The 14,139-nt window shown below is 40.7% G+C and overlaps 1 protein-coding gene across 4 annotated transcripts in view; it reads left to right on the top strand.

Moving 5' to 3' along the window:
• The window catches only part of LOC146981437 (netrin receptor UNC5C-like), a 213,046-nt gene that overhangs the window by 133,475 nt on the left and 65,432 nt on the right, over nt 1-14,139 (top strand). For all 4 annotated transcript variants that reach the window (XM_085786628.1, XM_085786627.1, XM_085786626.1 and 1 more), the window contains exons 3-4: nt 1,923-2,066; nt 13,500-13,603. In XM_085786628.1, the coding sequence (XP_085642754.1) occupies nt 1,923-2,066; nt 13,500-13,603 (248 nt within the window). The remainder of the gene's footprint in view (nt 1-1,922; nt 2,067-13,499; nt 13,604-14,139) is intronic.

Genomic DNA, 14,139 nt, shown 5'->3' with positions numbered 1-14,139 from the left:
ATGTGCATATGTTTTCCGTTTATTTCTTTTGCTCCCTAGCTCTTACCATGTCCCCAACTCCCTTGGTCCCGTTAGTGTACCATCCCATATGCTTTCTTTGCATTTGTTTGAGTCCATTTGCCATAACCAGCTGTCTGCCTCATTTGAACCACTGACTTTAATTGCCTCACTTTCCTCATTACTTCGGCAGTTGCATGCTCACTGGTCTCCACCTCCTGCCTATCCCTTTCTCCCTTTTTGTCATCACACTGTGTTCTTTGTGGTCTTCGCTCATTGCAATTGCCTGCCTACTAGTTGTCTCAGATTTAGTCCTGGGTTGCTTGCTGGTTATAATTGCCTCTTTAGCTACCATTTTCTTAGCCCCTATCTCTCCTGCTCCATCTCTTGCTCATCCATTTAAGCTGTGTAACAATCTCCCTTGTTTGCTGGTTTGCTTTGGCGCTAGTATTCACACTAGTTTTTCTAACCGACTTTGCTCTTTGCCCTCAAAGCTTTCTCCCACTCACTGGCAATTATCCCTTGTTGTGCCGACAGTATCTTCCACATGCTTTTTAATCTCTACCTTACTTTCCTCTTTGCCCCCTGCGCCCTAGTGCTGTTTGAATTGCCATATCATCTAAGTTCTCGTTTAACTTTCCATCTCTTCCATTGTAATGTCCCGTCTTATCAATCTTTATTTTTTTCTGACTCAAAAGCCATTTCTCTCCATCTCCTAGCTCTGGCCTCTCCGAAGCTTTTGTTGCCTTTCTGACTCTTTGCCCTCATGGGTTTCTGAGTTTCTCTTTAATTCTCTTGCCAGCCATTAATGGCCTTTAGTCCATCACAATCCTGCTCACTGAATTCCACTTTTTGCCTTCCCCTCTGTCCCCTTGGCCTCTATGCTGGCTTGCTTACTATAACTGTCTCTCAATTTCTTTAGTGGCAAGAACTTACTGAGCGTCTTCTTAAGTAATAGGCTCAAGTCAGATTTGTGGAACCCCATAGAGAATGTTTCTTGGGTCTTTGTAACGCTGCTGAACCTGAAATAAACTGCCAAGATCTTTTCTCATAGCATTTTGCCTGTCTACTCCCCACTCCCCACTACTTTTACCTAAAACCCATTTTTATCTCCTTTTCTTTTTCCTTCCCGTTTCACATTTTATTGCCCTCACCCACCTCTTATTCTGCCAGCCTCTCCTTTCCTCCCTCTGTGCCTCTGTCGTGTTGCTCTTCATTACCTCTACAAGTCTGCCGTTTCTCTCATTTCTCTCTCCTCTTTCTTTCTAGTCTGAGAGCTTAAACTTCTTTTTTTGTTCATCAGCTCCTATTTTCTTCCTCCTCCTACTTCATTTTCATCATTATTCCACAATTTCCTCAATGTCTTTTCTTTCCCTCTTGTGTTCTTCTTGTCTCTCTCATGTGTCGTCCATATTTTAATCCGAAGTTTATCCCTAGCTCCTCATTTCCTATTTTCCTCTGCAGTCCTCCCTATCTGTGCTCCCTTGCAGACCTATCGGTAGGGTGCAGCTATTTAAACCTCACACTTATTCTTCACATGGAGCTGCTTTCAAAACACCAGAGAAAAGAGGGAATTGAGGAGCAGGGGGAGATAAGCCGGAGAAATGCAAAGGAACAATCTCACAAAGTTTACATTAAATCCGGTGTGAATCTACTCAGTAAAGTGACCTGCATTTGTAAACAGCAGTAGATATTGTATGATTATCCCCTACCCCTATTTACTTGCAAAGACATCTACAGTACTGTGCACCGCTTTGACTGTTGCTTTTTAAGCTAACATAAAAGCAATATCACAAGAGCAGGGGCTTAAATAGACTTTAGCTTTTACTCCTTTGGTGGCTCACTGGTAGCTGGTTTGAATTCAATCTGATATACGTAAGCTGATAATGTAAATGATGCAACAATGCTCTTCCTTTCTTCTACAGGTCTGGTGGTGAGAGAAGCCAGTATAGAAATAACACGACAGCAAGTGGAGGAGTTCTTTGGTCTTGAAGATTACTGGTGTCAGTGTGTGGCCTGGAGTTCTGCTGGAACCACCAAAAGTCGCAAGGCATATGTCCGCATGGCATGTGAGTACACAAAGTTCACGCAAGGTCTTTTCGCATGAGAGCACATGCTGTCTAAAAAAGTATGGGTGATTGCTGGGTGGGTGACATTTGCATGTGAAGACAGGCAACATCATAAATAAACACAAACTTGGTCTTTTTTGTTTCCCAAGTGAAAGGCACACACACACAGAGACAATCATGCATGCACAGACGGAGTTATCACTTCCACTCTGCTGGCTCCAGTCTTATGAAAGGAGCCTTGTGTGAAAGACAGCAGACTTTAGAGGATGGGGAAGGCTGACAGAGGAAGATTATGAAGAGCTTATAGAAAGCATGGAGAGTGTGTGAATTATTAAAGCACTCAATCACAGAAGAACATGACAGACAGGTTAATGTATAGAACATGTACATATTTAATCAACTCAGCATACACTTTATTGATCACTCTACATGCCGACTTACATTACCTTCAATATCAACTTATTGGTTAAAAGTGGCTTTCGAAAGAATAACAGACTTATGAATACACACAGAATATGATATCTATTGCACATCAGATGCATTTTTACTACTTTTTTAGTCCTTTGAGTTCTGTATTCAAATGGCTGGTTGTTGCTGGTTGATGTTAACCCCAATCAAATACACTGCCCTTCCTGTGACAGTTTCACAATAAAAGTCACCTTGTATTTCACTGGCTAAACCAATGCGAACCCACAGCTGTGGGAAACAGTTGTCTTTCAAAAACCCTAACTTGATATGGACCACTGAAAAATATATGAATGAGTGAACAATGACGTGATAAAGTTCCCCATGAATATCTTGTGAGTATGAAGGCAACTTGTGAAAAAATGGCAGCTAGGTTTCATGTAATGAAAATGAAATGATTACAACTTTGACTGTCTATTTACCTTTTGTTTGATGTTAACGTCAGTGTATATGGTCTCACTAGAAAAACTTAAAAAGAGCAAAGACTCAAAGGAACAAAACTTTGTTTTACGCTGAATGATAGATTGCAACACACTTTCCTAAGCAGAAACTTGCTCTATAACTTTAGTCTGCCTTCAGTAGCTTCCTGTTATGGTCTGGTGAAGAATTTAATAAGACAACTGGGAGTCTGACTATAAGGTCACCAGAAGTACACAGGCCAGACTAAACCAAAGTTGACTCTGTCACTTTTTAGCAGTGATCACATGGGGAAATCATTTCAGGATTGTTAGACCCCAGCAATTGTCCAGTGGGACGAAAAGGTTAGGGATCCTGTGGTGAATGACGTTCACTTGACAGCTCTGCAGTGACCATGTGGCAAGGGGGTGTTGAGATGTTTGATAGAAATCACCTAAAACGCCTTACTTGTTCTCTCAGCTTAAGCCTCATAAAACAGAATGGATTGTTTCTTCAAAGCTCCTTTCACTGGCTTGAGAATTGGACCTACTACCGTAGCTTTCTAAGCATCAGCGCTCTGGTCAGTTCAGCCCTATAAGACAACTGGGACTTGTCTGAGTGCTCAGGTTATTGAAGGGTCGAGCAAAAAAGAAATACCAATAACAAACCCGACCCCACCTCTGCTATTTACCTGGCTTACGCCAACCATGTGGCTCTGCTTGAGTGAATTCTTAAAAGGACAACTGGGGGCTTTCATAGAGTCCATTCAGCAGACACACACAACAAACTGCACACATCCTCACATGTAGCACTTTAGCAGACAATATCAGTCTAACAGACACGCACCCTGGCAAACCTGTTTTCCCTGGTTGATCTTATTGCCGCTGCGGAAGGAAATCCATCATGTTTACCCTTGTTTTTCCACTTCAGGTTATTTTATTTGGCTGTAAATGTGTCACGCATTTTTTCGTTTGCAGGACTTGGCTGCCCAGTTTATTTATTTACGCACTGACTTACAGACATGCATTTATTTATTTAATGTAGGTTTGTACACTATATAGACTGTACTACTGTATATCACATCACAAATTGAACATGTACCAAATTATTTGATTAAAATAGATACACAATAGAGCAGTAAAACAGCAAACTGTAGTAAAATAGCTAACTGAAGTTTATGAAATATAAAATCAAATCCAGTAAAAGTCACAGTATAGTGTGGGGCAGTATTACCACAGCAACAATTCATTTGCCTTGTGAGCTTAAAAGACAATTTGAGTCTGAAATAAAGTATTGCTTTGCCATTTGAGGATGCTTCTCTGTCTGTCATGAGAGAGTGACACAGACATATCACTCTAAGCTAGGCTAATAACATTCACAAATGGAATAGGCTGTCCTTGGGGTGCAATGAATGCTGGGTAATGTGCTGTTTTTGGCTAACGTTCTGGTCTGATACATGCTGAGAGACAGATGCAGGCAAGTGCACATACATACAGGCTTCTGAGACTCTGAGTACCGTCATGCAAACAAAGCACCGAAGGCCGTACTGTTCAGTGACGTACCTTTTCAACATGGTGCGTGACTACAGCATGAAGGTATGTCTGAGTGTATAGATGCGTGTGTGTGTGTGTGTGAGAGAGAGAGGCAATGTGTTTGTCTGCATCAGTCACTGACTCTAAAGTGTCCACACCACCTTTAGTATCACGTGACACCAGCTTTTAGCACGAGATGCCACATGAGTCACAGTGAGTTTACTGCACCTCACTTTACACCTGTTTCATCTACTTTTTCTTCCACCTCTGCTGTGCTTCTCAATCTAAATCATTAGAATATAATTTACACTGTAAACTGCTAGAATGCACCGCAGAACCTCTACCTGTGATCCCACAGCTCATAATAACTTGGTGGTGAAATTACCTCATATCACACTAGGCTAAAATAACAATGTCTGCTCTGATTTTCATATTTTGAACTGTCTAAGGGCTGCCCACTGTTCTATACACAATTATAAATCAACACTGTATTTAAAAAAAGAAAACATGTGTCTACCCTGTATCAAAGGCAACCCAGTATGCTACCCATCTTTCCCCCTTTTTTCATGTGTTTCACATCCGCAGCATATACAGTAGTATTTCACACACGTAAGACCTCTCCTGGAGGTTAGGCAGAAGGATGGTGATGGAGAATACCTTTAAGAGGGCATGATGGGCAATAGATATCAGGCAGGAGAAAGATGATATGAATCCAGCCCCTCTTTTACTCTACTCCCCTTCTCTTCAATTTTTTCTCAGTTTTCCTTTTTTTCATGTGTAGTGTCTATTTTCTCTCTGACTTTGTCTGTCCCTCTGTCCTTCACATTCTCTGTCTCTGTTATAACAGTGATTTTTGCCTTAACTAGATCTGATTACACTCAGCCTCCTCTTGCGATAACCTTTTACTTCAAATCGACCCAACCTCCTGACCTACCCTGCTTTCGGCTCCTATTTGGATCTACTGTTGTGATTAAAATGCTTCCTGGCAGCTAGAGCTTGCTGAGCAAAGTGTCTTTTCTACAGCACCATGCAGTAGCAATTCAGCATTTCTCTCTTGCATACCCATCTCCCCTTCCCACTCATTTTCTTATTTCCCTTCCCATTATATCCCCCTCCTCTAGTTGTTCTCTCAGTTTTTCTCACCATGCTTACAGTATTGTTTTTTTTGTCACTCTGGCTCCTTTCTTTTTTTTATGCCTGTGTCTTTCTCATTCGCTGGGTTCTTCAGGCTGTTTTAATAACTGTGGAATTAACACTTCAAGGCAGTAAGTAAATACGCAGTTTGTAGCTGGATAATGGCAATCAGTGTTGTGGTTGTAAAAGTGTCACACACACAGTCAGAGATATTAAATCTCAGAGTAATTTGTTGGTCTTTTGCGGCAGGGCACTTTAGCTGAGTTATGGGTGGTTCAGGCAGCTTAATTCAAGTTTATAAAGCAGGTGTGACAAACACAGACACACATTCACGCACTCAGTCATGCACAGCATTGCAGGCACGTACACTGGAGTAAGCGAAACACAGACACGTACGTACACACAAATGTGCATGCAGTGTCAGTCATGCTCTTTGGCCCTGTAGCTATCAGGTCAAGTCTTTCTCCTTCAGCGGATTAGCAATATGTCAAGGTCACACACACACACACACACACACATGCACGCACACACATACACACACACACACACACACACACAAACACCCAGACACAGACAAATTTCAGATGATGGCAATTTGTTCTGCCACCTTCCACTGAGACATGTGTGTGCATAGCAATCAGGAGTCCAGACACACTGGGACACAGGAGGCCCAGCAGCTACTTGTGTCAACTGGAAAATGTCTGTTACTAAAATTCAAACTGTTTTGTTTATGATGCAAATGTCTCAGTTGCATGTATTTAGGTTTTCCTTCAATCATGGCTGAATTACACCAAGGAAAACACAACTCAACAGTGATTTCTTGTGTAAGATTTTAAGCATTTTAAGCAAAACCAGAACTCTTCCATACTCATTAAGGCTTAAATCTGCACGTAGCTTATAACATTAGACCCAGTCATTTGTAACCCAGCAACTGGAAAAAACTGCATTGGGTTAGCCAGCCTCCCTGGTATGAAACTTACCCAGCAGCTCATAAACCAAATTGCTGCAACCACCACAAGTCAAATGACATTTGACCTTTTTTTGGCATGAAATGGCACACAGAAGCAGTTTTGTTATTATGCAAATCAGTGTAGGTATGAACCAAGAAGACAGTGCTGTTTATCCATCTACACTCACCCTGACACTGAGTGGAAAACCCTCAGTGCTTTTTTCTTGGGATGACATCATCAACAGTCTTGGTTTCTGGCTTTTAGAGAGACGTCACGGTGGCCACAAACACTGAATAAACATTTTTATAGTGAGAACCCAGTGTGGGTGTGGGTGTGTGTGTGTGTGAATGTGTGTGCTTGTGTGTGTGTATGTGGTTATAATGTCTCACCATTGCTTCGAGCCACTGAGCGTTTTCCCAGATGTCAAAGGCTGCTGTAGTGTACTCTTATGTGTTAAAGTGGTAAGCCACAGTGTTAAGTTTAGTGACACAGAACTGAAGTCACTTTCGAGAGTGAGTGAAATTACATATACACATGCATATCAATCCATGAAGTTATTTTTCGTTTTTGTATTGTTCTTATCATTATCGGTGTGAGAGAAATGAATCACTCTTGGTGCAGCTGAAGTAGCTTCCACGACCACGAGTCAAAGGTTAAAACTAAAAATAAACTCAATTAAATTGAGCTGTTAAACAATAGCTATTATATTTTATACAGTGATAAATACTATGTCAGAGCTGAGATGTTTGAGAAAATAAAAATGGAAAGTGTAAATATCTTTATAAATTAAATATGACATATTATTTTGGTATTTTATAGAGATGAATAAAAACTGAGTAACGTGGTGTTTGTTTTCACAGAAAGTTACACACAACTCATAAGTTTCTCTTGCTGGACCCACATTTCTGATTTATATTCAAGGCAATTCATTGACCAGTATGAGAAGTGAACAGTAATTCAGTTTTTTGTTTTAGTGTGTGTGTGTTTGTGTGTGTGTGTGTGTGTGTGTGTCGTAAACAGGCACTTGTGCCATTTTCCATCCTTAATGAGGCACTTCACAAACTATGATCCAAAGAGAGTGTTGTGCTTCAGAATGCCAAACCTATGTCAGTGAATTGAGTTGTTTACTTGACTGCGGATGGAAAGACCTCATCTGATGTCTGGAGCTGATCACAGGTTGTGAAGTGCTGAAATGACAGGGTGGAGAGTTCGGTGAAAGAACTCGTCTGAGTGGGGAGAGACTCCCCAAAGTCACTTAGAGAAAATGACTCCCTCTGTAACTACACTGAAAATGACTGTGACGCATGAGGTCACAGTCCACGTTCATTTCTTTCATTTTTGATATTTTTACATTTTATTGGCATTTTGAAACAGACCATACTGACATTAAAGTCTCCTCAGGACCAGTGTCATGTTCAAGTTGAATGTTATTTACAGTATAGGCTACATAAGAATGTTTGGCAAAGTCACACCCTGGAAAGTCTTTCTTATCAAGAGACATAAACAGAACAGTTTCACTTCATTATTACAACACACTTAAATGATAGAAGGAAAGTGTTTCTTTGTCTACTACCTTTATCATTTAATATAAATGTGTTTTAATTACAAACCTATTTACATTTTTGTTTATTAAATATTATCATAGCCTCTTGTGTGCCTTATCACTGACATCATTTAGTTTTTTTTGTAAGCCAGAGGTCTGATTGTTTCCATTGCATATCATCATGGAGGAGACTGAATGTCCAAATTATCCTCTCTGAGACTCCAGCAGGGTATTCTCCCTGCTATTTTTCTTCCCAAGCATCTCACCTTGCTCTTTATTGCTTGAGCAACTCTACCAGGGGAAACCGTTATGATTTGGCACGGATAGCAGGCAGGCAGATACACCCATTTTGGATAATTGCTCTGAAATGTGCTTATGTAGAGGTGCCTGAGGCAACAAACTAACCACAAACATAATAACAGTTTTAGTTGAGCAGTGGAAGAAGTTTTAGACGGGGGAGGAAGGGGGCAGAGAGAGACACAGAAGGATGGAGACGATGAGGCAGGGAGAATGAGAGGTGTTGAGGTCATGAATAGATGCGTACACTGCTTTACTGTGTATATCAATGAGTTCACGCTGAAGAACTCTTTACAAGGTTGCCCTCTGTACTTTTCAACCCTGTTGTAATTCTAAAAAGTTGTTTAGTGAATTTATCTAAGCTTTTGTTATATTTATGAAGCTGGATAGCGTTATCTGCAGCGTGGGAGTGAAGGGGGTCAGTGAATTGATATGACACAGCTGTCCCTCCTCTCCTGCACATATTTCCCCTGGGCACATATTTGCACACATGCACAGAAAACACACACCTTCCATTGAGGTGAATTCATGGTCCCCTGGTGTTGTGGATACAACGTCACATTCCCTCTTTTTCTCTGAAGCATGCACACACTGTCACACTCTTTTCTAACACTCTTGCTACCAAACTAGTGAAATTTTGTCTGCAAGAACCCCCCAGCTTAGTGTGTGTGTGTGTGTATGTTGTCTGCTCATCCCCTGAGCAGTTTGCTTTAATCTCCTTTAATTTCATTCTCAATCTTTATGGAAATCAACTCTCACAGCCAACTCCTCATTTCATTTCATTATCTCCCTCACTAATTAAGACCAGGAAATTGTTCCTGGAATTGGCTGGCATGAGAAAACTGTGTCTCATCCCTCAATCACTTCCTCATCCCCCCTCCCTGCATCTGTAGTTGTTGTTTTGCACATTTGTGGTTACGTGATTGTGCGTGTCTGTTTCTCCATCCCCTTGTGAGTATCTCTCCCTTTGTGTTGTGGTGTTGTGTCTCTGTGTATGTATGTTGTTGTGCCTGCTTGTTTGTCTCCATCTCCTGAGTGTATTTTCCTCACTGTGACAGTATCTCTCTGTCTCTATCATTCTCTCTTTGTCTCTCTGTATCTGCCCATATACGTGTGTCTTTGTGCGTCGTGTGGGTAGCCATGTGGTGGATTTAGGGCTAAAGCTTTGGGTGATTACTCCCATAATGAACCATCATGCTCTGTTCAGGCTGTCATCCCCCACAGGGATTGACTGTATTATGAAGTTATCATTCAGCCTCAGCAATACTTTGTGTCCTCACATAACTCTCTTAACCAATACGGTTCTGTACGTGGAATCTGATAATGAGTAGATTTATATTGCGTGAGAGTGAACCTCGTCGTTTAGGTGGGAGGTTGTTCTGGAGAATTTGGGGAATCCTGAGCTTTGTCAGTGGCGAATTACTAGACAGCAGTTTGCACGATCATCTCGAATGGATTCAAGTGGCTGGCTACCTCTCATGAGTCTGTAGCTCAGCAGTCACACATAAGCTGGCAAGAGTGATTGATACTGTGAGCCAAGATCTGTCCTCCAGTTAGTCCTAGTGTTGTTTTATTAGTATTAGTTACTGATGACACATGCCAGAGGACATTTGCATGTAGAAACTCCCTGGCCTCTTCATTTTGTGCAAATGGATGGCATTTGACTCCTGGGGTCTTGGTTTCCAATAGCTGCATCAGCATGTGTATTGTTTGTTTAGGAGATTATCAAGGAATCACATGGATCAGCATGCAGATTTGTTGCCACATTTGGAGATCTTCCATATTGGAAATAATAAGCAACCCATTTGAAACCAGTGAAATTACTTTCTAAGTATGAATCTGTGTGACTCATTTTTTTTGTGACTCATGTATGATGGAGGTTGTTAGCATTAACTTCCTGCTGCATACTATTAAAATATATCATCCACCCAGTAAATATGGAGCTAGAACCGTCTCATAATGAATTAATGCACAGAGAAATTAATAAATGCACAAATCAATTTTTTTTCACTCTGAACATTCAGTGTCACGGTATCACAGTGATAGCATGTCAAACTGATCACAAAAGTATTGATCACAGTGTCTGAAAATATCTATTTATCTGCCATAAACACACAGTTTAACAGTTTGCGCTGTAAACATGTGTTTTCTTCCTCACCAATTTGTGTGAAGAATTTTCCACCAACTTATTAAAATCCAAAGCTTTGGCCTTTTCATGCAAATAATTAATTGTGGCCTGCGATTTAAATGGGAGGTTTTCTACTGGGAGTTGCAATTTCCCATTTGGCTCTCCAGCCCTTACATCTGTATGTGGGAGTTAGGAAGAATTATTAGAAATGAGCATATCTGAATTATATTTTAAAGGCTGAATTCATACTTTTATTACTTCTTTAGCTAGACACATTCTCTCTTTGTTTTCTCTTACATTAAGACTGGGATGTTGACAAAGGAGGTACAATCAAAGCTTGATTGATGCCTAGTTGATGTGAGAGACATACTGTAAAGCAGATAGACAGAGATGACATGAGGTCAAATCACTGATAAGAGCTTTTGTTCGGTTCTATAAGGAAAGTACGGTAGAGAATGAAAAATGATTTTAATAGGTGAAAACCAAGCAGGTAGTTTTGGTATCAAGAAAGAGTAAGGTGGTCTTTTAGTGTATGCTGCCAACTTCACCCACCTTCTCCTCAGCTCTGTTTCTGCTGCTCATCTTTCAACCCCCTCCTCCTCCCATTCTACCTCTCCTTCTCTTTCACTCCGCCACCTTCCACGTCTGTGAGCCACTGTAAGGTGACCGTCCTGATGAAACACAGAGAGAGTGAGTCAGACCCAACCGGTTCAGCATCAAAAAAAAAAAATCTAGTGAGTGCCTGTGTCCACAAATGGTGTACCACAGCTGACGGATAAGGTGATTAAGAGTACACCTGGGAACCAGGAGAGTAAAAGGACACAAGGATAACTCTCCCGCTCGCTCCCTCTCTCTCTGTGTCTTACACTCACACACACACACACACAGTTACACAATGCCCTCCTATGAAAGTTTTCTGTATGGTTATAAAAACTAAAGGACAGAGGATTTGTCTTCAGTTGCAGCCACCCTTCACAAACTATCAAAGTGACTCTCAAACTCTGCAAAGTGAGAAACTTCAGTGTTAGTGCCAGGTTCAATCAATATGTCCCAAAAACTAAAATAGTGCTGTTAATGCTGCCACATCAACAAACCTTCAGATGTCACTTAAAAATACACGCTTAATTTTTGTACCAGAAGTATCCAGTGCTGATTACATCTGTGATATTTGACCCTTAAAGCAAAAACAAAAACAACCATGCCTGTTCATCCACACCTCCATGTGTATGCAAATATCTTTTCTATATCTCTATAATAGTCATTCATATTTACATAGTAAGCAAAACCTTAAATATTTTTTCCAGTTTTTCTTAGTGACTGTCAGTACTCTGAAGTTGTTGATTTAATCTTACACTTTTTGAATGGATACACTAGGGCCATTCATAAATCCTTTTACAGGACTTGCACTTTTCTCCCGCTGATACAGTATGTGCTTCTTCAGAAATCCATACACTTCTTGATCAGCATCATAAATAGTCACCTGCTAAGTCACGCAACACTGCCACCCCTCTCGTATTACAGCTTGTTTTATGTTTTTTTTTTCCTTTTGCAGGCTAATTATTTTCACATGTGTTTAGCACAGCTGTCTATACAGTGATACATGTATGCTGTAAGTCAGCAGAGTATGCGGCTTCACGGAAAAGCTGTGAATTATGTTTTAACTTGTATATACTAAATAAAATCCATCAATCCAGAGCATGGCAAGGTTACACGGAAGAACAGAGTGAGAAAAAAGATAACAGTGTCAGGGGTGTAAACTAGGCAGAGGGAGACTGGAAGAAAGTTTATAAAACTACATATAAAATGTAGTTAAAGAAACTCTTTCTAAAAGTTATAGAGAAAACTTAAATATAAACGCTGAAGAGTTGTTGCTCCTATTTGAACCTCTCCCGATGAATACAGTTCAGTCTTTTGTGTCAAACTACGTGGAGGAAAAGTGGCAGTAAGAGAGACAAAGATGAAGAGAAAAAATATATTCAGCATAATGATAAGTTAAACAAAACTGTCCTTTATCCGTCCATTCATCCATCCACCCACAAGGATCTCTGTATTTTTATTCGCATCATTTGACGCCTTCTCTCCGTCCCCGTCTGTTTTGTCTTTCTGTCCACTGTTGTTCTTCTTTAAATGTCTGGCTAATTGTCTTTAAGTCTGCTACTGTGAGCAATTTTTCCTCAAAATGAAAACAGCTGAGGCCTCTCTGAAACATTTGGTGAAAGAAATGGCGGTACATTCCATGCTGCTTTGTAATGCTGTCATTTATCACAGCGTGTGGACCATTAGTGTGAATCATTTATTGTCTTTGGCCTGCTTGAGATCCCCGAACTCTGGCAAGTCTATATGGAATGAAAGCGGGGTTAAATATTGTGCATAGTGATTGAGGGGCAAGCATGCAACAAAGCTGCCTGTGTTTAGTGTGTGAGGCAGCTAAAGCACTTAATAGCTTGATCAGCTGTGTGTGTGTGTGTGTGTGTGCGTGTGCATGTGCATGTGCATGTGCATGTGCACAATAGTGCATACGTATCTCAGTGCGAGCATGAGCCGAGTCTGAATAGAGAGTATACAGCTAAGTGTTTTTCCTTGTTGTGTACATCTCTAAAGTGACAGGAGAACATATGCATGGCTGACTTCAACCACTGACTCTATAATTACTGTGTGATTGTTGCAGTGGAAATGAGGTAATGAGCCGGGTTTACAATGACATGGCAGCATATCCAAAATGGTCTCTCCAACTGCTGAATCATGGGATGTTTTGCGAAATGGCCACCCTCACTTTCCATTGAGAGTTTTTCTCATAATGGTGTTGTTTCTGTTTGTCATGTAACAGTATAATTTCTATGAAATTACCTTACCTCAACAATTTTTAAAGGCAGAAATAGAGTTATAATACTAGGTTTCAAAATGCATTGAAAAGGTACATTTCCAAAATTGCCATGATAAGCTCCTTTAGTATAGTCACTTATTTCTTGTCTCTTTTTGTCCTCTCAGACCTGAAGAAGTCATTTGAGCAGGAACCCTTGGGAAAGGAAGTATCCCTGGATCAGGAAGTGCTGCTACAGTGTCGCCCCCCAAAGGGCGTACCAGCTGCCGAGGTATGTGCAACATTATCGTTAACCTCCACCTGAGATGTGTACAAAGTAAGATGAGAGATGAAGAGAGAGGACAGCTGGAGCTGAGTGAGGGAGTGACAGAGGAGACGTGGTGCCTGAATGAAGACAACAGAGGATGTTTAAAAAAAAAAAAAGAAATATAAAAATGGAAACCATCAAGTCGGAATAACATGAGAGTACCACAGAAAACACTGACACTTTCTGAAATTGCCTGGAACTGTGAATGACAGGCAGCAGAGAGCAGAGATTTGATGGGTGCATGCACACACTCCACAGTCTGCAGTCAGTGGTTGAAGGGTTGTGCTGAATAAAAATACATCCTGACCTTTTTGACAGGTTTGGTTAAATGGCATTTTTTGCATGTTTGTTTCCTTTCCTTTTTTTTTTTTATTTTTTTTTTTTACTAACACCAATAACACATAGTATGGTAAATGGACTTGCCTTTATATAACGCTTTTGTAGTCTCTATGACTACCCAAAGTGCTTTACACCACAGCCCTTCGTTTGCCCGTACACAC

Source organism: Trachurus japonicus, chromosome 9 (genome assembly GCF_045865225.1).
Source record: "Trachurus japonicus isolate A0001 chromosome 9, Traja_1.0".
NCBI classification, from domain to species: domain Eukaryota; kingdom Metazoa; phylum Chordata; class Actinopteri; order Carangiformes; family Carangidae; genus Trachurus; species Trachurus japonicus.
Note: the sequence above shows the minus strand (reverse complement) of the source record. Positions and strands in the feature narration are given on the sequence as shown.